General features: G+C 37.8%; 3 protein-coding genes across 5 annotated transcripts in view; 1 reads left to right on the plus strand and 2 right to left on the minus strand.

Moving 5' to 3' along the window:
• Positions 1-26,157, minus strand: part of LOC112138454 (uromodulin) — a 368,601-nt gene that overhangs the window by 251,855 nt on the left and 90,589 nt on the right. The window lies entirely within an intron of this gene.
• LOC112156005 lies at positions 11,608-22,800 on the plus strand. 2 transcript variants are annotated; one of them, XM_036216804.1, is made up of 13 exons: positions 11,608-12,310; positions 14,207-14,281; positions 15,007-15,051; positions 15,772-15,816; positions 16,137-16,181; positions 16,961-17,008; positions 17,266-17,310; positions 17,606-17,647; positions 18,098-18,177; positions 18,254-18,344; positions 18,776-18,889; positions 20,607-20,774; positions 22,256-22,800. In XM_036216804.1, exons 1-13 carry the CDS (start codon positions 12,280-12,282, stop codon positions 22,411-22,413), a joined length of 987 nt encoding a protein of 328 aa, XP_036072697.1. In that variant the 5' UTR covers positions 11,608-12,279; the 3' UTR covers positions 22,414-22,800. The 2 variants fall into 2 exon arrangements, with proteins under 2 accessions (XP_036072697.1, XP_024143882.1); XM_024288114.2 differs by having other exon boundaries at positions 17,606-17,635.
• The window catches only part of LOC112156007, an 8,970-nt gene continuing 6,135 nt past the window's right edge, over positions 23,323-26,157 (minus strand). For both annotated transcript variants that reach the window (XM_024288115.2, XM_024288116.2), the window contains exons 6-7: positions 25,041-25,201; positions 23,323-24,539 (exon numbers count right to left, since the gene is read on the minus strand). In XM_024288115.2, coding sequence (XP_024143883.1) covers positions 25,062-25,201 — 140 coding nt within the window. In that variant the 3' untranslated portion in view covers positions 23,323-24,539; positions 25,041-25,061. The remainder of the gene's footprint in view (positions 24,540-25,040; positions 25,202-26,157) is intronic.

Here is a 26,157-nt window from a genome sequence, read left to right on the forward strand (position 1 = left end):
AAGAATTAAAAAAAAAACAATCATTGGCATGGTCATGAATGCAGATGGCGGCTGTTAAGTGTGCAGAATGGCCAACTTTTTATATTTCCCCAGACTACTAAGAAGGATTATTCAGATATTCCTATGTTTAGCTGATGAATTTCTACAAACTTTGCACGGTAAATCTTTAGCATCTTAGGAAGTGTCAGAAGTTCACACAGTTCTAGGTGTAGATTTTTAGTCATAGTTAAAAAAAAGTCACCATTGATTAGAATATAAATGTCCTTCAACTGAAAAAACATCAATTAATTGTTAACCCCTTGATGCCTGTTGTCTCAAATATGCGACAAACCAAATTAGCAATGAAATAACCTAAACGTAGAATTTACTTAAAAGCAAAAACATACATGAATATCTTTTTTCATTGCTGGGAATAAATTCAGGTGTTAAGGGGTTAAGTGATGCATTAAAATGACTTTATTGCCAAAGAACATTAGACATCTTTAATTTGGACAAAGTTTAGATCAATTTAAGATCATTTTGTACATTTTTTAGTCTTTGTGGCCTATGGACAATTCTTTCCTCTTATTTTGTTGAGTGTTCTTGAATTTGTCTGACAGTTTTATACAGATTAAGATTTGAACTTATTAAGGGCTAATTACCAGCTAAACTCAAAGTTACTTCAAAACAATCCTTTGTTTTACTGGTTACATGCAGGAAATGTTGAAAATCGGCTGCAGATATCCAAACTCACCAAATGAAGGGCATTTCTGAGCTGAGCTCAGCACGAAGCTCAGATCAGATTGTGTCAGGTGTTGTGTGACTCTCTTCCTGTTTGTGTTCCTGTCTGTTTTGTATCAAACCAAAGCACGTACTCTTACATCATCTGTAAAAAGCTCACCTTGATGTGAGCTGTGCTGCTTAGACCCACAGCTAAACTTCACGTTGGTTCAAGTTCCCTTTTGCAATAAACGACCCGTTTCACGCCAACCATCAAACTTTGTCTTGTTCTGATTTTCTTGTATGGTTGTTGCGTGTTGTGTTCAAACAGCTGTATGTGTCGACGTGACAAAATATCAAACACGAAGTTGAGCTGTGAACTAATCTAGAGCAGGTTCTGATGCGTTAGCGCATGTGGTTTGCCGGGTTCCTGTGGCTGTGTCTCATTTATTCAGTCCTCTGAATCACACTCGCACAGACAAGACTCTCGTCTGGACTTTGTAGAGGGAAGCTGGTGGCAATGGCGGTGCTGAAGGTCTGTGTGCTGCTGTGGGCTCTGGGTGAGTCATCCTTCACTTCATTACACTTTCTGTTGATTTCTTAATGTATAAAAAGATTTCACTTTTACGGCTCCAGGCCAGAGAACAAGTTCTTAAAGAAACAAAACAGTTTTTTTGTTGACTTGTTCTTAACTGTTTTTAATGTCTTTTAAGTTTTCATTTGTCTTATTTTTCCAAAGTGTTTGTTAATCCAAATGAAATCAGTTTAAAAGCTAAAAATAAGACCGAGGATGCTAAAATACACACAAAACCAAACGCAAAAAAAAGTGTAAAAATACGACTGCCGCTGTCCGATTACACTACTATCTGTCGAATTTACTGAAAAACTGGCATTTAGGTCGCCTCACGGTGACACTTTGGTATAAGTGACCACATACTTCTTTATTATCTCAATATTCTCTGAACAAACCTAACTGCTGAAATAAGCTGCTAAAGTAAACTAAGAGTTGTGTTTCCCTAAGCTAACACAGCTCCCAACGTGAATAAACATAGGATAGCACAAGGGTTATAGGCACTAGAGAAGTGACATTTAGCAGCAATGTTAGAAATAAGCAGCACTTTATTTCCTCATTCATACTTTTAGAACATCACTGGTTGAGGCACATTTATACAGTAACGGCATAAATTTAAAGAATGACACTGGAAATTGTTTCCATGATGAACATTTTTGTTGGCGTCCTCTGAAATCAAGTTGTGACTAGTTGAAGAGACGCATAAAAATCGGGTTTTTCACAAAGAGGATGCTGTGTTTGTGGAGCATCTATTTGTAGCAAAGGGATGTTCTGGCTTACCTTTAAGTCCCACTGCAATCAAAAATTTTACAGTCAAAATATTAAAATGTATTGTTTTCTAGGACAGTTTCAGCAGCGGTCTATTAGAAACTCACATCTGAGTTGAGGGTGGGACTGTATGCATTAAGTAAGATCCCCCCCCCCCCATTATCCATCAGTTTAAGTGTTGAGCAATCTAGGCGAACAGTTTGGAGGCAGATGTCCTCCATTATCAGAAAACACCACAAGAACATCTTAAAAAGTTCAGATTGAACGAAAAACACAACGTTCATCTTAGTGGGTCTTTAACAGGAGTCTGTGTGACTTTAATGCCTCTTAATTTCCGTAACAGTTTAGTGTGAAGCTGTTAGAGCTCAGAAAGAGCAGACTCGAATATCAGTTTAAATTCACAGAGTTTATAATTCCAGCGGAATTACACGACCAAAAACCTCTGAGGAGGATGTGCTACACTTCTCCACTGTGAAGTATTTATGAAATGATTCACAGTAACTATGAAGGATTTACAGTATGTCAAAGACTGTGTGTTATTTAGGTTTTGCTTGAATATCTTGTATTATAAGATTAGTCAACAGTTTTTTTCCAGTTTCAACTCTAACAGTTAAATTGTGTTAACCTTGCAGTTACCGTGGCCCTTCCAGGATCTATGGACTCTGGTCCACACACACCGGATGATATTGAATCCCTTAATGTCACAGAACCCTTCCCATTTGAAGACTTGGATGCAGAACCAGACTCACTGGAAAACTTCGATGAAAATTCAGACAGTGGTAGTGGAATTGCTAAAGACCCAAGATCCACAGGTAATCATGAGCATATGTGGTATTTGGTATGTTTCCTTGAATCGCATTTCCTTTGTTTCTCTTAAAATGTATTTAATAATTGAAAAGAAAAGATCAGTATACAATCGGAGCATTGTGTCCGGACCGGAAAGTTTTCTCTCAATAAGGGCTGTTGACATGGACCGGGGGCCCGGCGATGACCAAACAGCAACCCGGTGATCCCAGCCACCGTAGCTCCAAGTGGGAAGACGGTATTGATGCTGCAAAACTCCGACTCATCAGTCGATGAAGACTCCTTCTGTGGTTGGAGCACTTGGATCTTTGTTTTCTTGGGAGCTGATTTTGAGCCGTTTCCTCATTGAGAGCTTTTACTCAAATGAGTGAAACAATTGGTCAATTTGTAAATGAAAAAGATTAGAATGAGTGCTCAAAATCTGCGAATGATCGGCAGTGTGGGCCACTTGATATAGACGGCCGCCGTCCGCAGACATTTACGCATCGTCCAATCAGAGTTGCTGCCGGCTGGTGACCCAGCTGACCTGTCTCACCCAAATTTGTATGATGGCCGCCGGATGCATTCATGACCAAGCCAACAACTTCTCATCTCTGAATTTTCTCCTTCTACCTTTATAGAGAAAATAAGTGGCATAGATGTACTTCAGCTTTCTCACTCTTAAGCCACTTTCTTTTCAAGTACTTGTATTACTTCATGCAAAAACATACTTTTCACAGCATTACATTCTCCTGGAGTCTTATTTTGGTTTTCTTGTGATTTATTTTTTTAACAGCTTTCCCAGGAGAAGGCCCGGGGAAAAATGCTGCTGATGGAAATGGTCCCCTAGCGAACCTCTTTGTGCTCTGTGCTTCTGCAGCTTTGTACCTGCTAGCATAGCATTATTATTCAAAATAAAACTGCATTTTTGTTTAATGTAATTTATTGTTCAGCATCTGCATTGTCTTGTTCAATTGGTAACTTGTTTAAGCACATTTGTATTCAAAGCTGTAAATAAAAAAGGGATCAAAATGTCTAATAGTGTGATTTTTATGCGCTACATTTAGTCTAGTAAAAAGGAGAAGCTCATACCAGAGAACAACATGAAAAAAACAACTCAGTTTTTAGTATTGCTCAGAAAGAGAATCTTAAACTACAGTGGTTTCAAGAGACAAACTAAACCCACGATTCTATAATGGATGAAAAACTACCTCTAGAGATGATAGGAGCTGTTTTTTCGGTTTCAGAAGCTTTCTTGGAAGTGTTATTGTTTAGTATTGTCAAAGGCAAAAAATATCTTGTATCACCAGTTTTCATAAAAGTCACAAGTGTTTTTTGTTTGTGTGGACATCCTACATACACGTAAGGAGCCAGGACTTGCACCTTACTAATGACTAGAGCAGGGGCCCGTTCCAAGAAGCAGGTTTTGTTGGAACTCTGAGTTCGTGAACTCCAAATTCAGCAAAACTCTGAGTTTTCGGTTTCAGAAAGAGAGATAACTCAAACCCGTGAAAGTGGGCGAAACCAAGCCCGTTCCAAGAAGCAGGTTAAGCTGAACTCAGAATCAATCACTATGGTAACTGAGTCCGTGAACGAAACCTGGTCGGTAGCAGGTTTTCTTCAGGAACTTAGAGTTCTCTGTGGTCTCCGCCCCTTTTTAAAGTGAAAAATGATCAAATATGAGTTCCTCATTAACATTTAGAGAACATTCACATTAGAGACGTCACGTTTCCACCACGCAGAAACCAAAATGACATGTTCATTCATAGAGGATCATGTAGAGAGGAGGCTGATTAATCCAGAGGAAATGTTATTTACATCGGTAGAGGATTTGGAGGACACGAGTCGACTGACTGCAGTTTCCCAATTCATTTTTATTTCAGCGATATTATAAATAGTGAGTTTTTCCAGGGACTCGCTATTAAAAAATACAGTTTTCTTTTCCTTATTTTAAACCCTTAACAATATAAATGATGGAATGTCAAACACCGAGAAAGCATCTGAACTCATCTACCATCCAGTACTTACGTCAAACATTAGCTCGGTGGGCAGCAACGCTGCTTCCCGTTGCGGAGTTTGCGAGTTCGATACCCGACTACGGAAAGTGTTTTTACGCTTAAAAAATGTATTCGGCAAATATTTTTTTAAGTCTTGAGAATTAAAATTAAATAAATACTTTTTTAACACATGCAGCTACAGTTTCTTTTTAGCGTGCAGTGATATCCGTGTGAGTAGGTGGGGGTGGGGGGTGACCAAAACTGGTCATTCATGCGATTACGGAGATTACTGGTTAATTAGTAACAGATCAAAAACCATTCCTTACTCAACAAAATAACCTTCCTGACATTAATTGTTGATTTTTTTTAAATGAATCAAATAACTGCAGATATTTTCTCTTTCTGTTCTACCGCTGCAGCTGTGTTGCTTTTCTTGATGAAAATGTTCTCCTATAGTCGCATTTGCTTGACGGAACTTATCAATTTTCGCCGCCGGAAGTACGAAACTCAGGTGTTTGCTCTCGTTGCCATGGTGAATCATGCTGTCTTTGCTCCATTGATCGGGGCTTTTAATGGTCGCGACGCTCACACCTGGTTCTGGTTCTGACAACTTCAAGGTGATTGAATCAAACATTTTCAGCTGTTCTGGAACCGAAAACCTTGAGTTTGGGAATTTAGAGTCCAGTGACTCTAAGTTCAGGTTTGAACTCTAAATTTGTTGAACCTGCTTCTTGGAACGGGCCCCAGGAGTGTCAAAATCAATCGCACTGGGGGCCAAATCCAAAACACACTTTAGATCGCGGGCAGAACAGGATAAACATTTATTAAACACACTAAAATAATATTTTTAAAACCTCCGGACGCAGCCGGTACCAGTACCCTAACCCTGTATTCTAACCGTAGTCGGGTCAGCGTCTGGTACTGCATCTGGAACCAGTACTAAACCGTATGCGGTACAGACTGTCCGATAGACTTTGCCTGTTTCAAGTCTCTTTATTTTGTGGTCAACAAAAACAGCAGAACACTCCAAAAGAATTTTTTAGACTTTTTTTTTTAAATGTTATTAGTGGATCTATGCTCCTCAAACGCCTTAATTATGTCTCATGCACCCTTTTCTAAAACCTCCAAACAGGTTGATTGACAGAAGCCAGGGCCGACAAGGATCTGCGCATGGTGCGTTCACTGAGCTCTGTACATTAGCGAACTCCAACATCCGCTCGGCCCATCTTAGTCTGCTACAAACGTTTGCCATTTTTTGTACAATCTGCAGCAAAACAAAGCAGCTTTTCCGAAAGAAAATGTCAACACAATTTAATCCATTGATTATATATGGATCGGTGCTGGTGTTCGACGTTTTCTCTGATAAACCGCTTCATTTTTCCGCCGACATCCGGAGCTCAGTGAACGCACCATGCAGAAACGCTCGGCAGCCCTGGGTTCTGTGTTTCCATTACACATTTCCGCAAAGCTTTACCAAAATTCTTGGAATTTTGAAAAAAACATAGTTTTGCAATGACACTGTTTCCATTGAATCATAATAATGCAATAAAACACAAATCAACCCACGCAATAAGTCATTAAAAACACGGAGACATATTTTTTTTTTGATTCACTAAATGTGAAGCATTGGGGTGACATCACAGCGGCGTGGGGTGCGCCCTGCGTGCGTGCAGCGCAGCTAGATCATTGATATTCTCAGCTGCACATGAGAAGCCTGTTCAGCTATATTTAAAAAATAACCATTCTAACAAGTACATAGCTGGACCCTTTTTCTGTTTGAAAGCACGACAGAATCCTTTAAAGTTTTTCACGGCACTAGCGCTCATCCTCAACGGAGACTTCTGCATCTTATTCAGGCTGCAAACTGGATAAGTGCAGCTGCAGATAAAATGAATATGAAATCTTGGTTGGCGATTTTATTAGGAGCTGTACGATTCCATATGACACGCAATTTATAAAGAGCTGCAACGCTGTGGGATCTCTCGTGGCGCCCGCTGTGCAGCACTCAGGACAGACAGTTCATACCAAGAAGCGCATTTAATTTAAAAAGTGTTTAAACTGCAGTTTTGTAAATTGTCTATTTTGATTCACCCCAAAAACCACCTTCTCTGAGCGCAAAAACTTTGTTTCGAAAAATTTGAGTTTTTTTTTAAATTGTGGTGTTTCCATTAAGAGAATTTATTAGCAAAAATCCAATTTGTGCAATTTCAGAGTTAATAGAAACGCAGCTGGGGTTTGGGGGAAATAAAGGGATGGAGCTGGTTCATGAGATGGAATGAAGATCTTTTATTTTTGAAATCTTTGTTAAAGCAAGTGTGATTTAAAAAAATAGCAACAGAATAAAATTTAATTTTAGACGCAGTTCACAAGTGAGTTGTGCTATTTTTAGAAGAGACCTGCGGGCGACATATGTGGTCCTTGGGGGCTACCTGGTGCCCGCGGGCACCGTGTTGGTGACCCCTGCTTTAAACTCTTAGTTGAAACATTTTAGAAGTTTGTCATTCATCAGGCTTGGGTTTATCCATTAGATTAAGAAAATGCACCTGGTCAGACACTTGGGTTTGACATCTGGAAATTCTCCTCAGCAGGTTAGGATAGTAGTGGAGTCCAAGTCCCATTACTGGACCGGTACCGGTTTCTGGACAGGAGGTTGTGGAGCCTTGATTTAATTGGACGTCAAAAAAGGACGAGTTGTGGACATCCAAAATGTCAATTTATGACGCGAAGGGTCCCTAACCGTGTGTCAAAATGTGACGAGTTGAGATGATTTTTTGCAATATGTTTCCATATTTCCATGTTTTCCATATTGTTTTATTTTACAATTCTGAAAACTTCTGGGTTGAGTTATAAAATTTGTGCTTCTGTCAGCCGCGATCTTGTCAGCAGCCACGTTCCTCTTGAGATGCTCGCTCGCTTTATGATGCCGTCGCTCCTTTCTGCAAACCTGCAGCACTTCATTCCAACATCTTGCTTGACTGTCTTTGCAAGAGAATCTCTACTTTGGTGCATTTTCATAATCTTTAGCATTAGTTAAGGTAGCTGAAATGCAAACTATTGAACAAGTTTTAAAATATATTGGTTCTACAGAATTACAGTCAAGTTCATTTGTAGACACACACTTTCTTTTGTGGATGTTTCAAATTATTTAAAAAGACAGTTGTGTTAAACATAATGACTATGAACATATTTTACTAACTTTTTTTTTTTTTGCATGAATCCGTCACTTCACATTGTGAAAAAATGCATTTTGTTGTAGTTATTTTACTTGTAGTGACAACTCCGATGCAATGTTGTTTTTAGTGGTGGAGACTTGAGGTTTTCTTGTCTTCTGGAAGGCATGAAAGCAAAGCTTTGTTTCAGGAAGGAACTAAAACTGACCAAAAACCTCTGAAGAGGAAGATGATCATCATTCACAGAGTTATAATTCCGCTTTTCTATCATTTTTTTTTAATCTCCCAAAGAAACATTTCACCACAAGCAGAAGTCACATTTTGTATTTAAATGTACCGGAAGGCCTTTTTTCTAAGGATATGGTAATACATTTAAGCTAACTCCTCCTTGACATAATGTCTTGTATGTACAGGTGCTGCAGGTTTTTGGGTTGTCCGGACTCATGGAGGGTCGTAGAGAGAAGCAGCTGCATTGTAACCCTTGCGCTCTCTTTAGCTTGTTTACATTAAAAGTGGGGTCATCTGGACCCCAATATGTGGTTGGAGTCATCTGGACCCCAAAGATAGTGGAAGGGATTTATATAAGGGAACACAGGTGCGTCTTGCAGTTCATTTGAGGCTCATACGGCTAACTCAGGAGACATCCTGAAAATGGAACGTACCATTGTTGTGCATGTGGTAGGTATATCGTTAAGGATTCATAAAAATAACCTAAGTTGCGCAAACCTATGACGTATGGGTGATACTTTTGTACGTGTCCTGTCCACTACATTTTATACAGAGTCGTCACATATAGATGTTTGGTTAAGGACCACTCTGCCTCACTTTTTGATGTTTGGGTGTACCGCTACCACATCTGGTTCAGGTTGGGGTGGGAACCGGGTCCGATACCAGGTTAGGGTACCGTTGCCGGGTTAGGGTTATCAGACATGGTACCGGATCGGTCCAGTACAGGGATCCGGAGTGCACCGCTACCCTAACCTGGTACCGGTTCTCCCCTGGTAATGCGTCTGATATCTTGTTAGGGTAACGGTACCAGTTAGGGTACCAGTGCTGAATTAGGGTTATCGGTTATCAGTTAGGGTTAGGGTCAGTCAGGGTTATGGGGTATCAGTTAGGGTTCTCTACCGCATTTGATACCAGGTTGGGGTACCGGTACTGGGTTAGGGTTATCAGATGCTGTGCCGGACCGGCCCAGTACCAGGATCCGGAGTTCACTGCTACCCTAACCCAGTACCGGTACCCTAACGTGGTACCAATTTGCGCCCGGTACTGCGTCTGATACTGTTTGGCGTCCAGTTCGGCGTCCGATACCAGGTTAGGGTAATGACACCAGGTTAGGGTACCGGTGCCGGGTTAGGGTTATCAGTTATAAGTTAAGATCAGTTATGGTTATGGGGTACCGGTTGGGGTTCTGTATCCCATCCGATACCAGGTTGGGGTACCGCTGCCAGGTTAGGGTTATCAGACGCTGTACCGGACCGGTCCAGTACCGGGATTTGGAGTGCACCGCTACCTTAACCTAGTACCAGTACCCTAACCTAATACCAGGTACTAAAATGTCAATTTTTGCCTCGGAGGGGTCCTTAACCAAACGTCAATATGTGATGAATTGTGAGTGAGAATCTGTTGAATAGCCGTCTACTGGTTCCCTTACAGACTACCCATAAATGCAATTTGCATGCAGATGATACGTAAGTGCTCGTAGAACCCCCCACACAAATTACACTCTAATCGCCTAACTTCCTCATTTCTAACAGTAAGGCTACAGGCAAGGAGTGCGGACTCATCACATGAACAGCACTAACGGACTCCTGGTAGGGGATTTTGGAGGGGTTGAAAAAGTCAAGAATCCACACGACATGCTTGTGTTTCATCTACTTCACCCTAACTTAAACTTATGTGTTTGCTATGACCTGTCGCCTGCAGCACGCCCATAAAAAAAGTGTATGAACATTTTAACTCATAGGAACCCGTCAGTGTAACAGAAAAAAGTCTGAAATGTTTTTTTGTGGTCAACTTGGTTTGTGGTATTTTACACATAATTTTATCTTTTAGGAAAAATGGGTCTGAGTGTTCATGGGTTAACTTTACGACCTCACAGAGGGCAAGTGTGACGAAGGGTTTATGCTAATTCTTGCAAAAGGGGCAACTTTTACTCGACACCTCAGAGCCACAGCTGATTAAATATCTGTATAAATATCCCTAAAAAAGAAAACAAAAATGATTTCTTTGCTGATGTGAGGTGAGGGATTAATACAAATGCAATAAAAACAAGTTATTAAAAAAGGTTTTTGACAGAGACATTGCTGCAGTGTCCATGTGCTTTAGTTTGACATTGCACCTTTGAAAAGCCCCCTGTTTCTTTGTCACTGAGCTCATAGACATCCTGTGTCAGAAAAAAGGCAGTGTTGCGGTCGATGACTCAGTTCCTGAAAACTGACTGATACTGAGAACTTGACGGGTCGGAAAGACGAATGTTGCCCATGTTGAATGTTGGCAGAGAGGGAAATTGAGAGATGAAGGTTAACGATAAATGAATGGAGAGGGGAAAGCTTGAACAGAGCTTGCACTGGTACAGAATGACACATCAAGCAGATGTTTGTAGAACATGAGCGCTCTGCAAGTATTCTAGGAGTCCAGGCTATGAACTATTTTAATTCTTATATCAGAGTTTTACTAAAATAAAATATGACTTAAATAAAACTTTACAAATTTAAATTTTCCTCCTCTTGAACCCTTGCAGAAGGAACCGTCTGACGCTTTGTTCATTAATTAATGTTACACACAAGTGTCAAAGTCAAGGCCCAGGGGCCGGATCCGCCCCTGTGGGTAATTCTATCTGGCCCTCCAGATAATTTTATTTTATTGTTATTAAAGGCAAGATGTTATCTTGCACTCATTTCTAACTTGTATACTTTTGACAAAATATATTTTTATTGAGAGTAAAGTATTGAAAGTTTTTTAAGGTTTAAGTTAATTTATTCTGAAATAATTTTACTGTCTTTTTATTATTCATAATTATGTTAAAAAATTACAGTTTTAAGGTTTTAAAAAATTGTATTCTGATAGCTTTGTGGACTATTATGGCATTTACAAAGATTTTTTAAGGCTATTTTGGAATTTAGCTAATATGTCAGCTACATGCTAGCTGTTTTGACTAATAAAGACTTTTTCCGTGCTATTTATTTATGTATATTTTCCATTTTGGAGTTTAGCTAATTTTTCAGCTACATGCTAGCTGTTTTGGCTAATTTAGGCTTTTTGCTGATTTTAGGCTATTTTGAAGCTTAGCTATTTTTCCAGCTACATGCTAGGTGTTTTGGGTAACCGCTAAGTTTTTTGTGTGTGTTTTTAGACTAATTTGGCATTTAGCTAACATTTTAGCTAGTTATCAGCTTCAGTGATTTCATCTATCAATTTCAGCATCTTCAGCTATCAGTACTAGCACCTTCAGTGGCCAAATTTAGCTTACAGCATTGCAGGTAATACTATAAATCTACTTATGTTAAAAAAATTAAGATTTTAATGTTTTAAAGTTTAGTTTTAGAGTGTCTAATAAATGTTTATCCTGTTCACCCAGCGACCTAAGGTGTGTTTTGGATTTTGGCCCCTTGTACGATTGAGTTTGACACCCCTGATGTTATGCCATGATCCAAGTGAATACTCGATTCTGATTGGCTGCTGGGTGTTGATTAAAAAATGATAAAGCACAGTGATAATTGATATGTATTAAAGAAAAGGTGACTGGAACCATGTACGAGGAGGTTTTGATCAATCTATCAGTGAGGATAAGAAGACTCACAGGAAACTCTCAAATTCTGTCATTGTCAACTTAAAGTGAACTTTTATACTGACCAACTCATTTTCTGCACCATTATACAAACAGAAATGTGATTTCCTGGATTCTATTTTTTACACTGTGCCTCCCACAGACCTCTATCATCTTATTTTAATAGAACAATCTGCATAACCTGTGACTGACAAATACTTTTTTGTGCCTCTGCATAAGCAGTTAAAGCGTTTTAGGTAAAGTCGAAGACTGAGAGATGCGAGGGGGGTGGGGGTACTGAGAGAGACAGGAAGCCAGAAGCAAGTCTCACTTTTTTTCATTTTACTAGATCAAAAAGGACAGATAAGGCGCTAAAGAAGCAGCAGAGATATAAGCCTTTTTCTTACAAAAAGATAAAAAGTAAGACCTTTAATTATTGCTGATGATTATGCAGCAAACTTTAAACTGTAAATCTGACAGAAAGTGAAGGAAAACAAGGGCAGTCACTTCATCGGTGCAATGGAGCAGCTGCATCGCCTCTGCTTCCTTGGTGAGTTCAACTCAACCGTCAACCAACTTCTCTTTTATACTCCTTTGGCTTTGACACATCACTTAAAGAGGAACTATGACTTTCTAATAGTAGGACTACAAACAAACAAACAAACAAAAATAGATTAATTTGAGATGAGATCTCACCCTCACATCTGATTCAAAAACTTTTTAACAGTCCAGTTTGGAGTAGAACTTTCTTACATCCAACTCCAACCTCTGTTTGGCTTTTTCTTTTTCTTGGTGAAATTGGATTGAATATTTGAGTCATTGAGCGGAATTGATTTTAGGTTTCCTTGTAAAAATTTGCACAGGAAGTAATATGGCGCGTAGCAACGCCACAATAAACTAGATTTTTCCGTTTTCCGCCTTCATTGTGCAAACCTGTTAATGTCTTTCAGATTTTTGACGTTTTTCTTTGGTAAACTAAGAAAATACTGAATATGTTCCACAAATTCTTACTGAAAGTGTTTGAGCAAGCCAGAAGAATACTTTCAGAGGTTCTAAAAGGTTTAATGAATGTTAACTTTCTTAAGAGCAGCTGTGGCAAAACATGAACTACTAGAACAAAGAAGCATTTGCTAACATTTTGACTTCAATCGTATAACTCCTTTTTCTTTCCAGTTTTATCTTTAAATCTTAACAAATTTGGACTGCAGAACTGAACACGTATAGCCTACAGTTGTAAAATAAAAGCTGCTGCTCACTCTGTCAATATTTATACTGTACAGCTTTTTATAGCGCATAAAAATAGTTATTACAATCATTCTCTTTATAATTTGACTAATTGCTTGCATGTTTTGTGTTCTGGTGCTTTAACTTCAGTGTTGATGTTCATTGAATTACAGTAACTTTTCAATCGTTTATGCAATTAATGTAATTCCAATAAATTCTGAGGAGGAAAAAGCAGCTTTGTACTAATATGCAATAATTTACAGTCCTAAAGTGTTTACGCAATCAGAGTAAACCAGCTGGTTGTGATGCAAAGATGACGTATTATGTAATTGCATTGACAGTTGAAGAGTTAGTGTATTATGCTATTACCAACATTAGCTCCGGTATTAAAGGGTCAAAAGTAGAGGTGTAACGATCAATTTGAACAACGATTTATATCATAATCTGTGGTTGATGATGCTATTTATGGTTGATATTGGCTCATTTTGAACCATCCGATTCATACCAGTAATTGTAAAGAAGCAGAAAGTCGGTTTTAAACTATAAACAATAGATGATTGCTAAACTAAAATAAACGGACTCAACGAGTTATCCCTGCCCTAACCCTCCTTCTTGGTAAGGAAAAACTCCTAAAAACCTGATTCTAGAAATAAAAGAGGAAACCTCAGTGATGCCCACATAAAGGAGGGATCCTCTTCCAGGACGGACAGGCGATTTACCAGGACTATTAAAGAAGAATTAGCTTATCTAACTTTATAACTATATGTTAGAATAGTGTTCATCCAGATAGAAACACATGGTCATGTTTTTGCAAAATTCATTGTTTCCACACATTGGACTGTAATGATAGTTGAATATTTTTTGCTCCATCATACTTGTGTTGTCCTCTGTGATGGAACTTTGTCGTTTTTATACCTCAGTAAAATAAGCCTCCGACGACTCAGCCCAAATTGTGTTTTCCAATACCAATATAATCGATTTATCTCATTTTTAATGCTGTAGTTCGATTCGATTAACAACTTCCCTCAGACAGATTGATCTGATGGGATTGTAGAAATATTTAATTGATTAATCGTTACACCCCTAGTTAGGAGTATCCAGGTTAAGAGCTTGTTAATTGGCTCATTCACACTTATATTCTGAAGATACATTCAATTTGATCTTAAACAATTTCTTCCTTTACTGTATTTTATTCTGTAAATAACTTATGTTTCCTCCTCAGTTCTGCTCATGTCTTGGGTTGATCAAGGACAAACCCAACCGTTACCTTCGAACACCACTCTTGCAATGGAACAAGGTACGTGGATGAAGGACAGACTGGCCACTGTTGCATTGAATTTTCTATTCTATCTTCCATTTTTAATGTATATTTTCTAATCCACAAGTAATTATATTTTCCTTAAGATAGGTGAAAACTTATGATTGGAAGTTTTAAACCCCAGATCCCCTTGCGTCAAAATGTCCTTAAGAAGCAGTGGATAATCAAACATGAGGTCTATCCACAGGTGAACGAGAACTTGCTGTACACCTCGTGTTTACCTAGTGAACTGACTTGGCTTCAGATAGTTTTGCTTTCAAACAAGTCTTGAACTTAAAAAAAAAATACTTCGACCGTTGTGGTCGCTCAGTTTCACAATTACACATAACATTGCCCTGCAAGCTCTCTGCAAAGTTAATGTGGCATAGATTTGAATAATATGTGATGCGTAGAATAAAAAAATACTGCATTTAATTGGAGCTAAAGTAGAAAAGACAAATGAAGAAGACACTGTGGAGAAAGTCACAGGTTCAACGTTGAGCTATAATGTATTTCTCAGTGAATCTGGAAAACTTACATCTAACAGTACCAAAACTATTAGAATGTGTAGAAAGCTTTATAAGCCTCTGCATACAGTATGTGCTAGTGGTTTTCCCAAATGGGACAACAATTTAGCTAACACATAATTTTAATGTATTAATCTATGCAAAATAGGGGACGTATTTAAAATAATTGACATTTTTTAAACCTTTTGTGGATTTCAGTTACAACTGGAGAACCTCCTTCTATAGACATCAACTCAACTTGGAGTAAGTGTTTTGTACTTTCATTGTTTAGAATTTACTGTTCTTTGTCTGTGAATTTTTACATTTAGGAATTACTTCTAGAGTAAGGTGTTATACATCCATCCATCCATATATCCATCCATCTATAGATATATCCATCCATCCATCCATAGATCCGTAGATCCATCCATCCATCCATCGTAGCTGGTGGAGGTAGAGTTCTGTCTGGACAGATCACTAGTACATCACAAGACCCCCAGTGTGGGTTTTTAATTCTCTATAGAGGATTACAAACCCACACTTGGGGGAGAAAACCCACACATGCACATGGAGAAGATGTTACACAGAGAAAGGACAAAGCCTCCGTTAACAATCCAAACAGGAACTACTAAACGAATAATATTTATAGACGTGTGTGTCCATGTAAGGTTGGTTTGATGGTTTCAGAGAATATATCAGGATTGGCTAGAACTCCAATTTGGATTTTGTCATTTTACAATGTGATTACTGTCTGTTGCACATGTGTCAAGCACCAGGCCTCGAGGGCCAGTATCCCACATGATTTCCTACGAAACTTCCATTGTAGTTTCATGTTGTCAAACCACACCAGATCCAGGTCTTCCTCAGTACATAGAGCAGGGTTTCTGAACCCTGCAGTCTGAGACTACTGAAGAGACAATATAACTCAATTTGAAAGTAATTACAATGATAAAACGTTATAAAAAAATGCTTTTGATTTTTTAGGAACAACTGATGTACCTTTTTCCGAAGTGAACAGCTCCTTGTTGGGTAAGGTTGTCTTTAAGATACAAATGCTTTGTTTCTAAATTTGTATGTACATGTGATTTGTAAAATTCTCTCAACATAATTCAAGGAAGGCCTATTTTTAAAAAGCAACAAATCATGAAGAAACGTCATTTCTTAGATGAGGGCATTTGCAGCAATGATGGTTTGTTAGTTTAGGCTTCTGTACTTTTAGAAAAAAAGCCCCAAGTCTGGTTTTTGCTTTGTTTTCAAAGTTTTTAAGCATTAAATGTATAATGTGAACAGAATTTAGGATTGTTTGGACCAAATTGATAGATCTGTCTACATTGTTGCTTTTTTCGTAGGACTAACCAATGCAACTTCCATGGAGAGTAACAGTTCAACCTGGGGTAAGATTGCTTCTTCTTTCTTTCATGTCAGTCTACATCTATCGACATATTCCTATCTAAGATAGTCAACCATCATCCCGAGTAGGGTCAAAGGGAGCTTTTTCCCGCTTCACTAGCTGGTCAAGTCTACTACATACACACAAACACACTGTTAAGGGACAATGTAAATGCAGGAGTCACACAAACTCAAGGCCCCAAGATGATATTTTGCGATGTTAAGAAAGTTTAATATTGGTGCGGCCCATGAGTTTTGTATCAAAGCCACTCTTACAGTGGTGCATGCAGAGCTGACAAACCAACCAATCACAGTGGGGTACATAACTCTTGGGGGCGTGGTATTAACTAGGCTTGAAGCCTGAAACCCTTGCTTTATGATTAAAACTTTGCATGTGTTATTGTCATTGGATGTGGTCATTGGAAAAGTCCTTAGCAACAGTTGCTAGCATCGTTAGCTCGTTTCACAGGCCACACAGAAGATATTGCTTAGTAGTACATAGACATGAACAAATGTTCAATAAACTCGTTCAGTAGACATAGACAATGCACCAAATATATAGATAGTGGACGCAAAAACATTTTTGGCACAAATGGAGCCCCATACAGCCCAGGCTCAGCCAGACCAAGGTCAATTGAGTTTGAAACCCTGATGTAATGTATTTCTATTGGCGAAGGAAAACAGTGTCCAAGAAGAGCACAATAACATTAGATAGAAAGGAAAAATAATGTAAAAATGGGTGTGACTGGATTGACTGATTGTCTAAAATTGTGTTTGATTGTAGAAACAACCGTGGTTCCAGCCTCCGAAGTGACCAGCCCAACCAGCAGCAGTGAGTTTTCGTGCTTTTCTTTCTCCTGGTTTGCGAAGCATTTGTGGATTTCTTTTTTATCCATGTTTGATAGAACATTTTGAAGTGAATCTCATAGAATGTGCCCATGCCACTTATGACACAAGTTGATGATTGAACCTTCCGTCCCTTCAGGGAAACATTCTGAATAATCTTTTACGGAATTTACTGTCTTAGCTCCGATTAGCTGGATCTTGGGGGTCGATCAAGTTAATGGACTTTAATGTGTTTGTTTTCAGAAATGGACGAACCGTTTTCATCGAAAGCGACCAGTCGACCTCAGGGTAGCGCTTTGGTTTTCTTTTCCGTGTTCAAAGAAAATTGTACAGTTATGAGATTATTTTTGCGTACAGAGTAGAGTTAGAATATTTCCAAACTGGATCAGCAAACTAAAATACCTTGATAAATATAAGCTTCCATGCAGGGATGGTTTGATGGTATCGCCTGCTGTGTTACTGAAAACATCATTAGGAGTTTGTCTTGAGTTGAATTCAAATTGAAAGTAACAGGTGTGAATAGAACTAAAGGTTGTGTTTGATTAAAATTGATCCATCTTCTAAAAAATGCTTTTGCTTTTAGACAAGGGCGAAAAGGACAAACCAACCTGGGGTAAGGTTTTAGGTATTTCCTTTACCTAATTTCATGTTTGTTGAAGTACTTAAATATTAAAAATAACCTTGCTACATTTTTAAACTTTCATGCACATTTTAAATTCTTCAAAACAATCTAAAATCATTCACATAGGGCTGTAAGAACGCTCTGTGCTGAATTTTGGTGGACATTTATTTCAGAAAAGTTCCAAATGTGCATATGATAATAGCATATACTTGTATAGCGCTTTCTACCCTCCTTCACAGTCACAGACCCATTCACACACACATTCATACACTGGTGGCAACCTCCCACCAAAGGCAATTCGGGGTTCATGGATCTAGAAAGCCTTACTTTTTGCAATATTAACTAAATAAAGAATTAGTAAAATCAATGTCCTTATATGGTTGGTTAAGAATCATTTACTGCCCCAAAATCTGTAAGAACTGTTTTCAACGTTCTCTTTCCATCTCTTCTCAGCATACGTGATTCTGGCTTTTATCATCTTGATTATAGTCGTTTTGAGTCTTATCCTCTATTTTATCAGAAAAACATCCAGGGTAAGCAACTGATACAGACATTTTTATTTTATTTAAAGTTTTCTTTAATATTTCCGTGTCTAATATTGCTTTTCAGTCATACTCATTTGATCTGCATCGTCCAACTCCAATGAACAACAGAAATGAGCCTACTGGGACCTTTGAACAGGTCTACCTTGACGACTTTGGTAAGTTCTCTGTCTATTAAAATGCTTGTAAACATAAATTGCCTTCACTGTAAAGCTGCATTCACACTGAACGTGATTTGCTCGTCGGGGGCGTCCAGAATCTCACCGTACTGGGAGAGTCTGAATGATCTCATGAACCCAAACATGGAGATATGATTATCCATGTTTTAGTAGAGCTCTAAAAATCACTCGTGTCTTTCATGCATTGATTAATGAGATACACAGTCAATGGTTCAACGTAGTGATTAGGTTAAGAATTTTGGACGGTGGCTCATCCCACATATCTGGGGCGTCAAGTTTAGGAACACATTTTTGGACATGTGACGAGCAGCAAATTGCCCAACTTAAATTTGATGTGCAAACACCATTCAGTGTGAATGCAGTACAAGACCCGCCTGTAGTAAGTCTTTTTGGGGTTTTTGTTATTTCAGAGCGACCAGACCTTAAAGACCTTACAGATTTGATCACCGATGACACTTCTTCCCTTCCAGTAGCCAATGGTACAAGTCCAATGTCTGAGGAGAATGATTCTGGTGGAGAAAATGGTAATTTCTAACCGAAAAATTACTTGTTTTGTTCTTTGATCATAACCATGTTAATGCAAACGAAGTGTGGGTATCAACATGCATCTTGATTCAAAAAGTTTTAATTTGGTATCACTATGCATCCCAGGAACCAATAATGCTAAAAGTTCTTGTTTAAAAGAGGTCTTCTGGAGAGCCATCACCGTCAGGGATAGGCAATTCCATGTTTCCTGATATACCCTGTTCTGACATGTTCTAATTGGACGGACACACCTGAACCAGGTAGTCAGTCATGAATATGGATATTTCTGGAAATCATGCAGACACACTGGCCCTCAAGGCCTGGAGTTGCCCATTACGGTAGAGAACTGCTGCAAGTAGTTTGGTCAATTACAAGTTTATTCATGACAAGCGGTTAGTTGACAACTACAGCTGTGTTGAGATAAATGTGAAGAAAGTTTGGATCGTCCAAACTTCATTGTATTTTTTGTAAGTTGTGTTTCCACTCATCTGTGGGATTCCTTCAAACGTGATTGAAAGAAATAAGTGTTGCACGTTTAGCTGGGATGCCATAAAACTGTGCAGCTAAGATTGGGGGATGCTGATCTAGACATTTGCATCATCAAATGATACTTTGCTCTTTTTCTCTGGATCTGAAAGCACTATTTCGGACACTGACATGTAAAGAAGATCTTTAGATTTAGATTAAGCTAGTGGTAGTTCTGGTGTTCTAGAATAAACAAATCTGAGGAAGATTGGGTAGTTTGCTTTTTTTCCAATGTGATCCAGTAGATTTTATCAAAGCCATCCAAAATAAATCTGTTCATAACACGTTCCACTACCAAAAGATCTCAATTTTCACCAATGATTTGGTAAAGAAACAGCATTTCTGCTCGGTTGTAAAGCATTAAGGGCGGTATAGCAATAAATAGGTGTTGGTCTACTAATCTGAATACTTAACCTTGATATTTTATTGGTCTTTTACTTTCCGTGGTTCACCTTTTGTGGTCATGTCTTTTTGCTGATCTTTTAGTAACATTTTGCATGCTTTTATGTTTTTAAACACCCTGCATAGTATTCTGCATACCAATTGATTGTCGACTATTGTCAATCTCTATTTCCTGTACAGAACAGAATTTTCCAAATCTACATACATGTTCAATTGTGAGCAGATGATGTTATTTTATTATTTTTTATGAAGGTTTGAACTTTGAGAGTTTAAACAGGAGAAAAAATGTTAATTTCTGTCTGAAAAAAGTCGATAAAGGTTGTAGTAAAAGGTTGTACAGCCTTAAACATTTATAAATATTGTATTGTAATATTGTATTATTATGCTAACTTTACAAATGGCAAACTAAACCAATAAACATGAAACAAGAAGCATGATGTTTTGTTGCATGTAAAATTAAATGTTTTTAATTTTTTGTTTGCTAATTATAGTAATATAAATGTTCTGCAGCTGGACAGAATCATGCTTCATGTTCACCTCCAGTAAATACAGTAATCAACTTTAGTATTCATTTTAAAACTTTATATTTCATATTGACATATTTCAGAACAGAAAGAAAGTATAATCTGACCTTGTTTGACTATTATTCAACAAACTGATATCCATCGATCATTTTTATTTATGAAAGGCACCCCTGGTGTAGACCACCCAAAACATTTAACTTCTGTCAAAAACTATGAAGGACTAGTAAAAAAAAGCTCTAAAGTTTGTTCCATTTCTTCCTTTCAGCTCCTCGGGAACAAGCTGATGATAAAAGTGTGGGGAGCACATCCACCAGTGAGACTAGTCAGACTTTGGCTGACAACCAAGACGAAAAGAAAGCCAGTCCTCCTGTCCAAGAAAACCTGCTCCTGGAAGCAGCTGGAGAACAGGAGAACGAAAACAACAACAATCCATGTAAGATTCCCTTCATCTGAATGGGCCTTCAAAATCAAATCATGATTTAAAGGTTGCTGGTCATTTAGAAAAGTTCGGTTTTGTTTGTTTTTATTATTGTGTTGGCGTGTTAATCAAGCTAATAAAGGTTTATACCAAGTTCTATCAGCTGAAGCTCAAACATGGCCATTGTCTTTAAATCATATTTTCAGTTTTTGAATGAGGTATCTTAAGTAGCTACAATATGAAAGGCTTTTGACAGAGTTTCAGAGAAGTTATTTTCAACAAATACTGTGAGTGTGAGATATGTGAGACGAAATGAGATGTAGAAAAGTTCGTCTCACTCCCTGGTTGACAAGTAGAAGAGGCGTTGTTATTTCCACCCTCAATGAAACCCGCTTGAAGGACAGAATCCCCCCCAAAAAACTCAAGGTGCACTGATCTAAACATCCAAATCCAAACTATCATTAAACAGAACAACCTCAGGCAGAAAGAAACAACCAATAAGACATCTACAGACAAAATCAATAAAACTGAACTTATTTTTCTATTAATTTTGAATTTAAACAAGAGACAAAAGTGTGAAAATATGTATCTTTCTGAGAAAAGTGTGTAAAATGTAAGAGGGTTTGCAGCTTTAAAACATCTAGAATTATTGTGAAAAATTAGGCTGATCACTTTGCAGATTTAGCCTAGGCGATTTTTAGAACTTAACTTCCCCTATAAATGTGGGAACAATAAAGTGCAAACAATCTCAGGAACCATAGTAACAAATAGGCCTTCATGTGAGTGTAATAATACTGGTGCAAATTAACATGCGCTCCTCAAACTACAACAAAACTACATTTACACACACAGAGCCAAGCAACACACATTCAAGTGACTACTTCTTATGCAAAGTTAAGGTAAACCCGCAATTCAGGCTTCTATATTCAAAACTATTGCAGTCATAAGTTACTATGCTAAATTTTAAGACAATTTTCGGGCTCTGTGTACGAAGCATACAGCCATTGAATGCGCATCTAAAGTTAAAGCAATTGAACTTTGACCAATCAGGAACTCTGATTTGGTAGTGTGAGTAGCACCCTTTTCATAACACCGTTTTGAAATAGTGCCAACCATTTGATAAAATGTAATCAACGAGAGGAAAATAATGATTTTATAAGTCTTTCATATGTGGAGATAGAGCTGTGAAAGAAAAAGCCTGGAGAAAAATTTTAGACATTTCGCACCAAGTTCGCTCCAAATTCACACACACTTTCAGTGTGTGAATGCCGAGTTTGTACATAACCTCAAGAATGGACTAAAAATATTATGGAGAAACACGCAATTTTGAACCCAAAATGCAGCTTTAAGGGGCATCGACATTTACTTTAAACTGAAATTGGCCACTTGAACGTGAGTCCAACATTAAAGGGTTAAGCTAGGTTATTGCTAAAACTTTGTTTCATATTTGGTTAATTTCATTAACCTCTTTTCCTGTTTTTATTTATCTCCCCTAGCCATTTGCTCCAGTGACCCTTTCGTTGAAATAAACCTGGACGAGCCAGCGTGGCGTGACCAGCTCCTCTCGCCGTCTCAGACCTCCTCCACCGTCACACCGTTCTCCATCCTCTCCACCTCCCCCACCTCCACCATCTCCTCCCTCTCGTTTTCATAGTATTCAACTCAAGATTAAGAAAATGTTTTCTGACGGAACCTTGAAGATTGGTTTAGCTATTCCTGAAGTACAACTGTACATTTATGTAAATGATGTGGAAATTGTAGATACAAATACACACAGTCAAACTTGATGTTAATGAATCAAACTTGCCCGTCCATTTTCATCCATTTCCCGCTTGATTTTGACTGTCTGCTACGTGAAAAACTTGCTACTCTCTTTCGCTAAGGTGAAAATGGTGCACTTCCGGATGAGTCTACCAAAATAAACTCCCTGGAATAGAAAAACAAACTTTTTATATATATAATTAAGCATACACTTATAAATCACATTCAACTCATGATGTAAGCTTTTCCTGTACTTTTTATTTTCCTAAATAAAGAATGAAAGAACTTCTCTTTTTTAATGCCTAGTCGAATGCTTTTATTTTGAAATGGCTTCCTGCTTCTGCTGATCCGGGTTTCTGGCTTGACTGTGAAACTGCTGACTGCTTCAGCTGCATTTGTGTAGGTTTTGAGGCTGTAAAGCTCTAATCAAAGCTGGACAAAACAAAATGTAGTGACGGTCAGGAACCACAGGGAGACGATGGATACCAAGACCAGCTTAAGCATAAAACAAATGACAAAAACTACACTTTGACATCTTCGTGGGGCTAAATAAGAAAAAAGGAATCAATTTTATTTCACAAATTCTTTTATTTTGCCAACATTATTTAGATTGCAGACCTCAATTTAATCTAAAAAAAATTGTTATCATAAAACTGGTAGTTTATTTGAATAAAAATGGAGCAAAAATAAAATGTATGAATTATTACACACAAATTCACAGAAAAACATTTTTGGTTTGATAAGAAAAAAAAAAAAAAACAGTTCATTAAAGTTTTTACAACATTGACGGAATGAGATGGTCTTCTTGGGCCACAGCCGGAATGCATTATTTATTAGTACTTTGTTCAATCAAGATAATGACACAGATTTTGACAGAAAAAAGTATACAACATAATAAAAACAATAATAATAATAATTATTATTATTAATTTTGAATCAGTGCAAGTAATCTTTTCTGATAACAATTACTAACCCCCCTTAAACAGTTATAATGATTTTTCCAATGGTATATTGTATTATGTCAATAAGTATTTCATCTTGGTCATTGGAATTTAATAATACTTGATATATGATCTTCACCTATATTGGTAAAGTATAGATATCTTTAAATAGAACCAGATTGTGGTTACTTTCCAAAAAAAAGTAAAATATAAGAGGGATTAGATTGTATGAAGTCACTTCTTCCTCCTTCCTTTAAAGCAACTATTCATAAACATAATCTACATAGTGGTATATATGTCTTTTGTTTGTCTTCTTACATTTTAATTTGTTTTGATTGCTTGACCAATTCCAATTATTTAAAAAATAATTATAAAAGATTACTTTTAATGCTTTTAATATCTCAGATTTGTGTTTTTTAGTGAATGGGTTTCCTGTCAAGTAACTTGCTTGTTGTGCTTGTTTTTGGGTAGTCTGGGTCAGTGGAGGGTTGTAGAGAGCACAAGAATGTCAGTTCGTTTGAGGCTCGTATGACCACCTCATGAAAATGGAACGTGTGGTTAGCGTTTTGTCAAATATTTGTAACCCTTTTTCACCTGCAGACAGCCCATATCCACCCTTCAAGGGGAGTTGGGACTAAGGCTGAAAATGTAAACATGACCTATTTTAAAAACTATTGCAAAAATAGCTTTAATTTGTTAAAATATTGTTGAAAAAATCTTCAAATAGAAGAAAGGACCAACATGTGGTAGAGTACACTCCAATATGGATTCAAATATTAGCTCTTTGTGCCTGGAGCTGCAAGTTCTAACCTGCTGTAGTTCAAAAAGATTCATTCAAAATTGAATGATAAAAATATTACAGTACATTGTGATATATGACCATTTAAATAGCAGAAGTTTAGCTATAAAACATTGGGATATTTTTCTTTTTTTTTTTTAGATTATGACAATCATTTTAACTTTTTACGCCTGCTTTTGGCTTATATGTCTATTTTTTTAAATTATGAACCAACTGATGGACGGACGATTTTCCCAGAATCCCGCAGTGTGCAGGTACAGAGTAAATGTCAGCAATGTCCTGAAAAGAGAAAAACAAAAAGAAACATTAATGTGTTTGACAGGTTAAAGTGTTTCAGTAGAATCTTATTCTGCTTGACCATAATATACGTAAAGATTTGTAAATTTCAAATCAAATCGAAAATGAAAAATTTAAAAACTAGGGAATAACAATATTGAAAACAACTGGGGTCTTTGGATATATGAAGAAACATTTTGTTAGATGATCAGATTTGTATAATCCCATCCACCAAATTTCTAATTTCTGCTGCTCATCGTTTCTACAAAAGTGGACTCAGTTAAAAAGCAGGAAATGTTTTTAGAGTTGTATCTTTATGAGCTCCTAACGTTCATTTTACTAAGGCAAAGTTCTATAACGGTCACTGAGCTGGGATTAAGCAGGAATATCTTGTTTTCATTCTTAATCTTGGTTGCAAACACAGCAAACATTTGATGATTTCAGATTCCTTTGAATTTTGAAAAAGGAAAAATATTTTTCAAAACTTTTAGTAAACACACTTACATGTTTCTGATGATGGATGCTCTAGAATCGAGATCTGAGTATGAGATAGACTCCATACAGTATCAGAGCTGCCAGAGCGACTACCGCCAGAAGAGTTCCAGCTCCCGTTGGGTCATTCGCTCGTCGTCTTCGTCTACGTCCTATAGGTGGATCTTCAGTGCCTGCAGGAACGACTTTTATTATCAACCATTCTGTTAACTTTAGTTGGAGTGTGAATCCACAGGAAAGAGAAGCTGATTTTGAACGTAGGGTTGCCGGTTCCAAGACAAAAGTTCTCTCTGGCGTCAATAATCATGGAGCCGGTTATTAAAATAAGGGTGTTTCGTGGTAAAAGCATCAAATTTGGCATTGCTGCACCTCAGGATACCCTCTTTCTCAAACTTGAAGACTACATTTTGTACATTTTGGGGATATTGTTGAGACTGGACATACATTTTTTTTAAACAATTGAGTGCACAGCCACCATCTTCACAAATGGCTGCCACCATGGCTAATATGTTTCTCTGAAAAACAGTATCCTAAGATCCTTTAGTGCTTATACCACAAGACATATCAAATCAACCAGCTCTGCTATTATCAGGTGAGGTGTCCTTCACCCTTTAACACTGGAGCTGTTGCAGGCAACACCAAAAAAATACAGGCAGCTTTACCTGGAACTGCCCAATGCTCCTGGTGGAAACCACGAGAGGCTCGCGGCGTGTTCCAGGATGGGTCGAATGCAGTAGAAAGATAAAAAGTGTCTTCCCACACACCAAACCTGATCATAACTTTTATGGACACACTTTCTCTTCAGTGTTAATGAAGTTATGAGTCAGGCAGAAACGATGTTGATTTTTACATCTTAACTTATGTCCTTGTTTTAGATCAGATACGAAATAAAAGACTTTTAAAATGTTTACGCAAAATAACAGAGACCTAAACTGTGAACCAGTTCTAACCTTAAAGTTAATGATACACTTTACCATGACGCCCACTGCTGGCGGGCTGCTGCAACAGCAGGCTGATTTCTCAGACTTCCACTGTTTTAGATCATAGACTGTATATAAAATAACTGGACAAAGCAAGCCCCCCTCCTTCCGTGTTCCATATAGGAAGTACCACTGGGTTGCAAAAAGGC

The sequence above is a fragment of the Oryzias melastigma genome, linkage group LG18 (assembly GCF_002922805.2).
Source record: "Oryzias melastigma strain HK-1 linkage group LG18, ASM292280v2, whole genome shotgun sequence".
In the NCBI taxonomy this organism is placed as follows: Eukaryota; Metazoa; Chordata; class Actinopteri; order Beloniformes; family Adrianichthyidae; genus Oryzias; species Oryzias melastigma.

Bases quoted from the DNA above. Each gene is read 5' to 3' on its own strand.
- LOC112156005 (XM_036216804.1), top strand. From the start codon at position 12,280: ATGGAGCAGCTGCATCGCCTCTGCTTCCTTG. The intron at 17,009-17,265 runs GTGAGTTTTCGT...GTTTGTTTTCAG, and splicing joins GACCAGCCCAACCAGCAGCA to AAATGGACGAACCGTTTTCA. The intron at 18,345-18,775 runs GTAAGTTCTCTG...TTGTTATTTCAG, and splicing joins GGTCTACCTTGACGACTTTG to AGCGACCAGACCTTAAAGAC.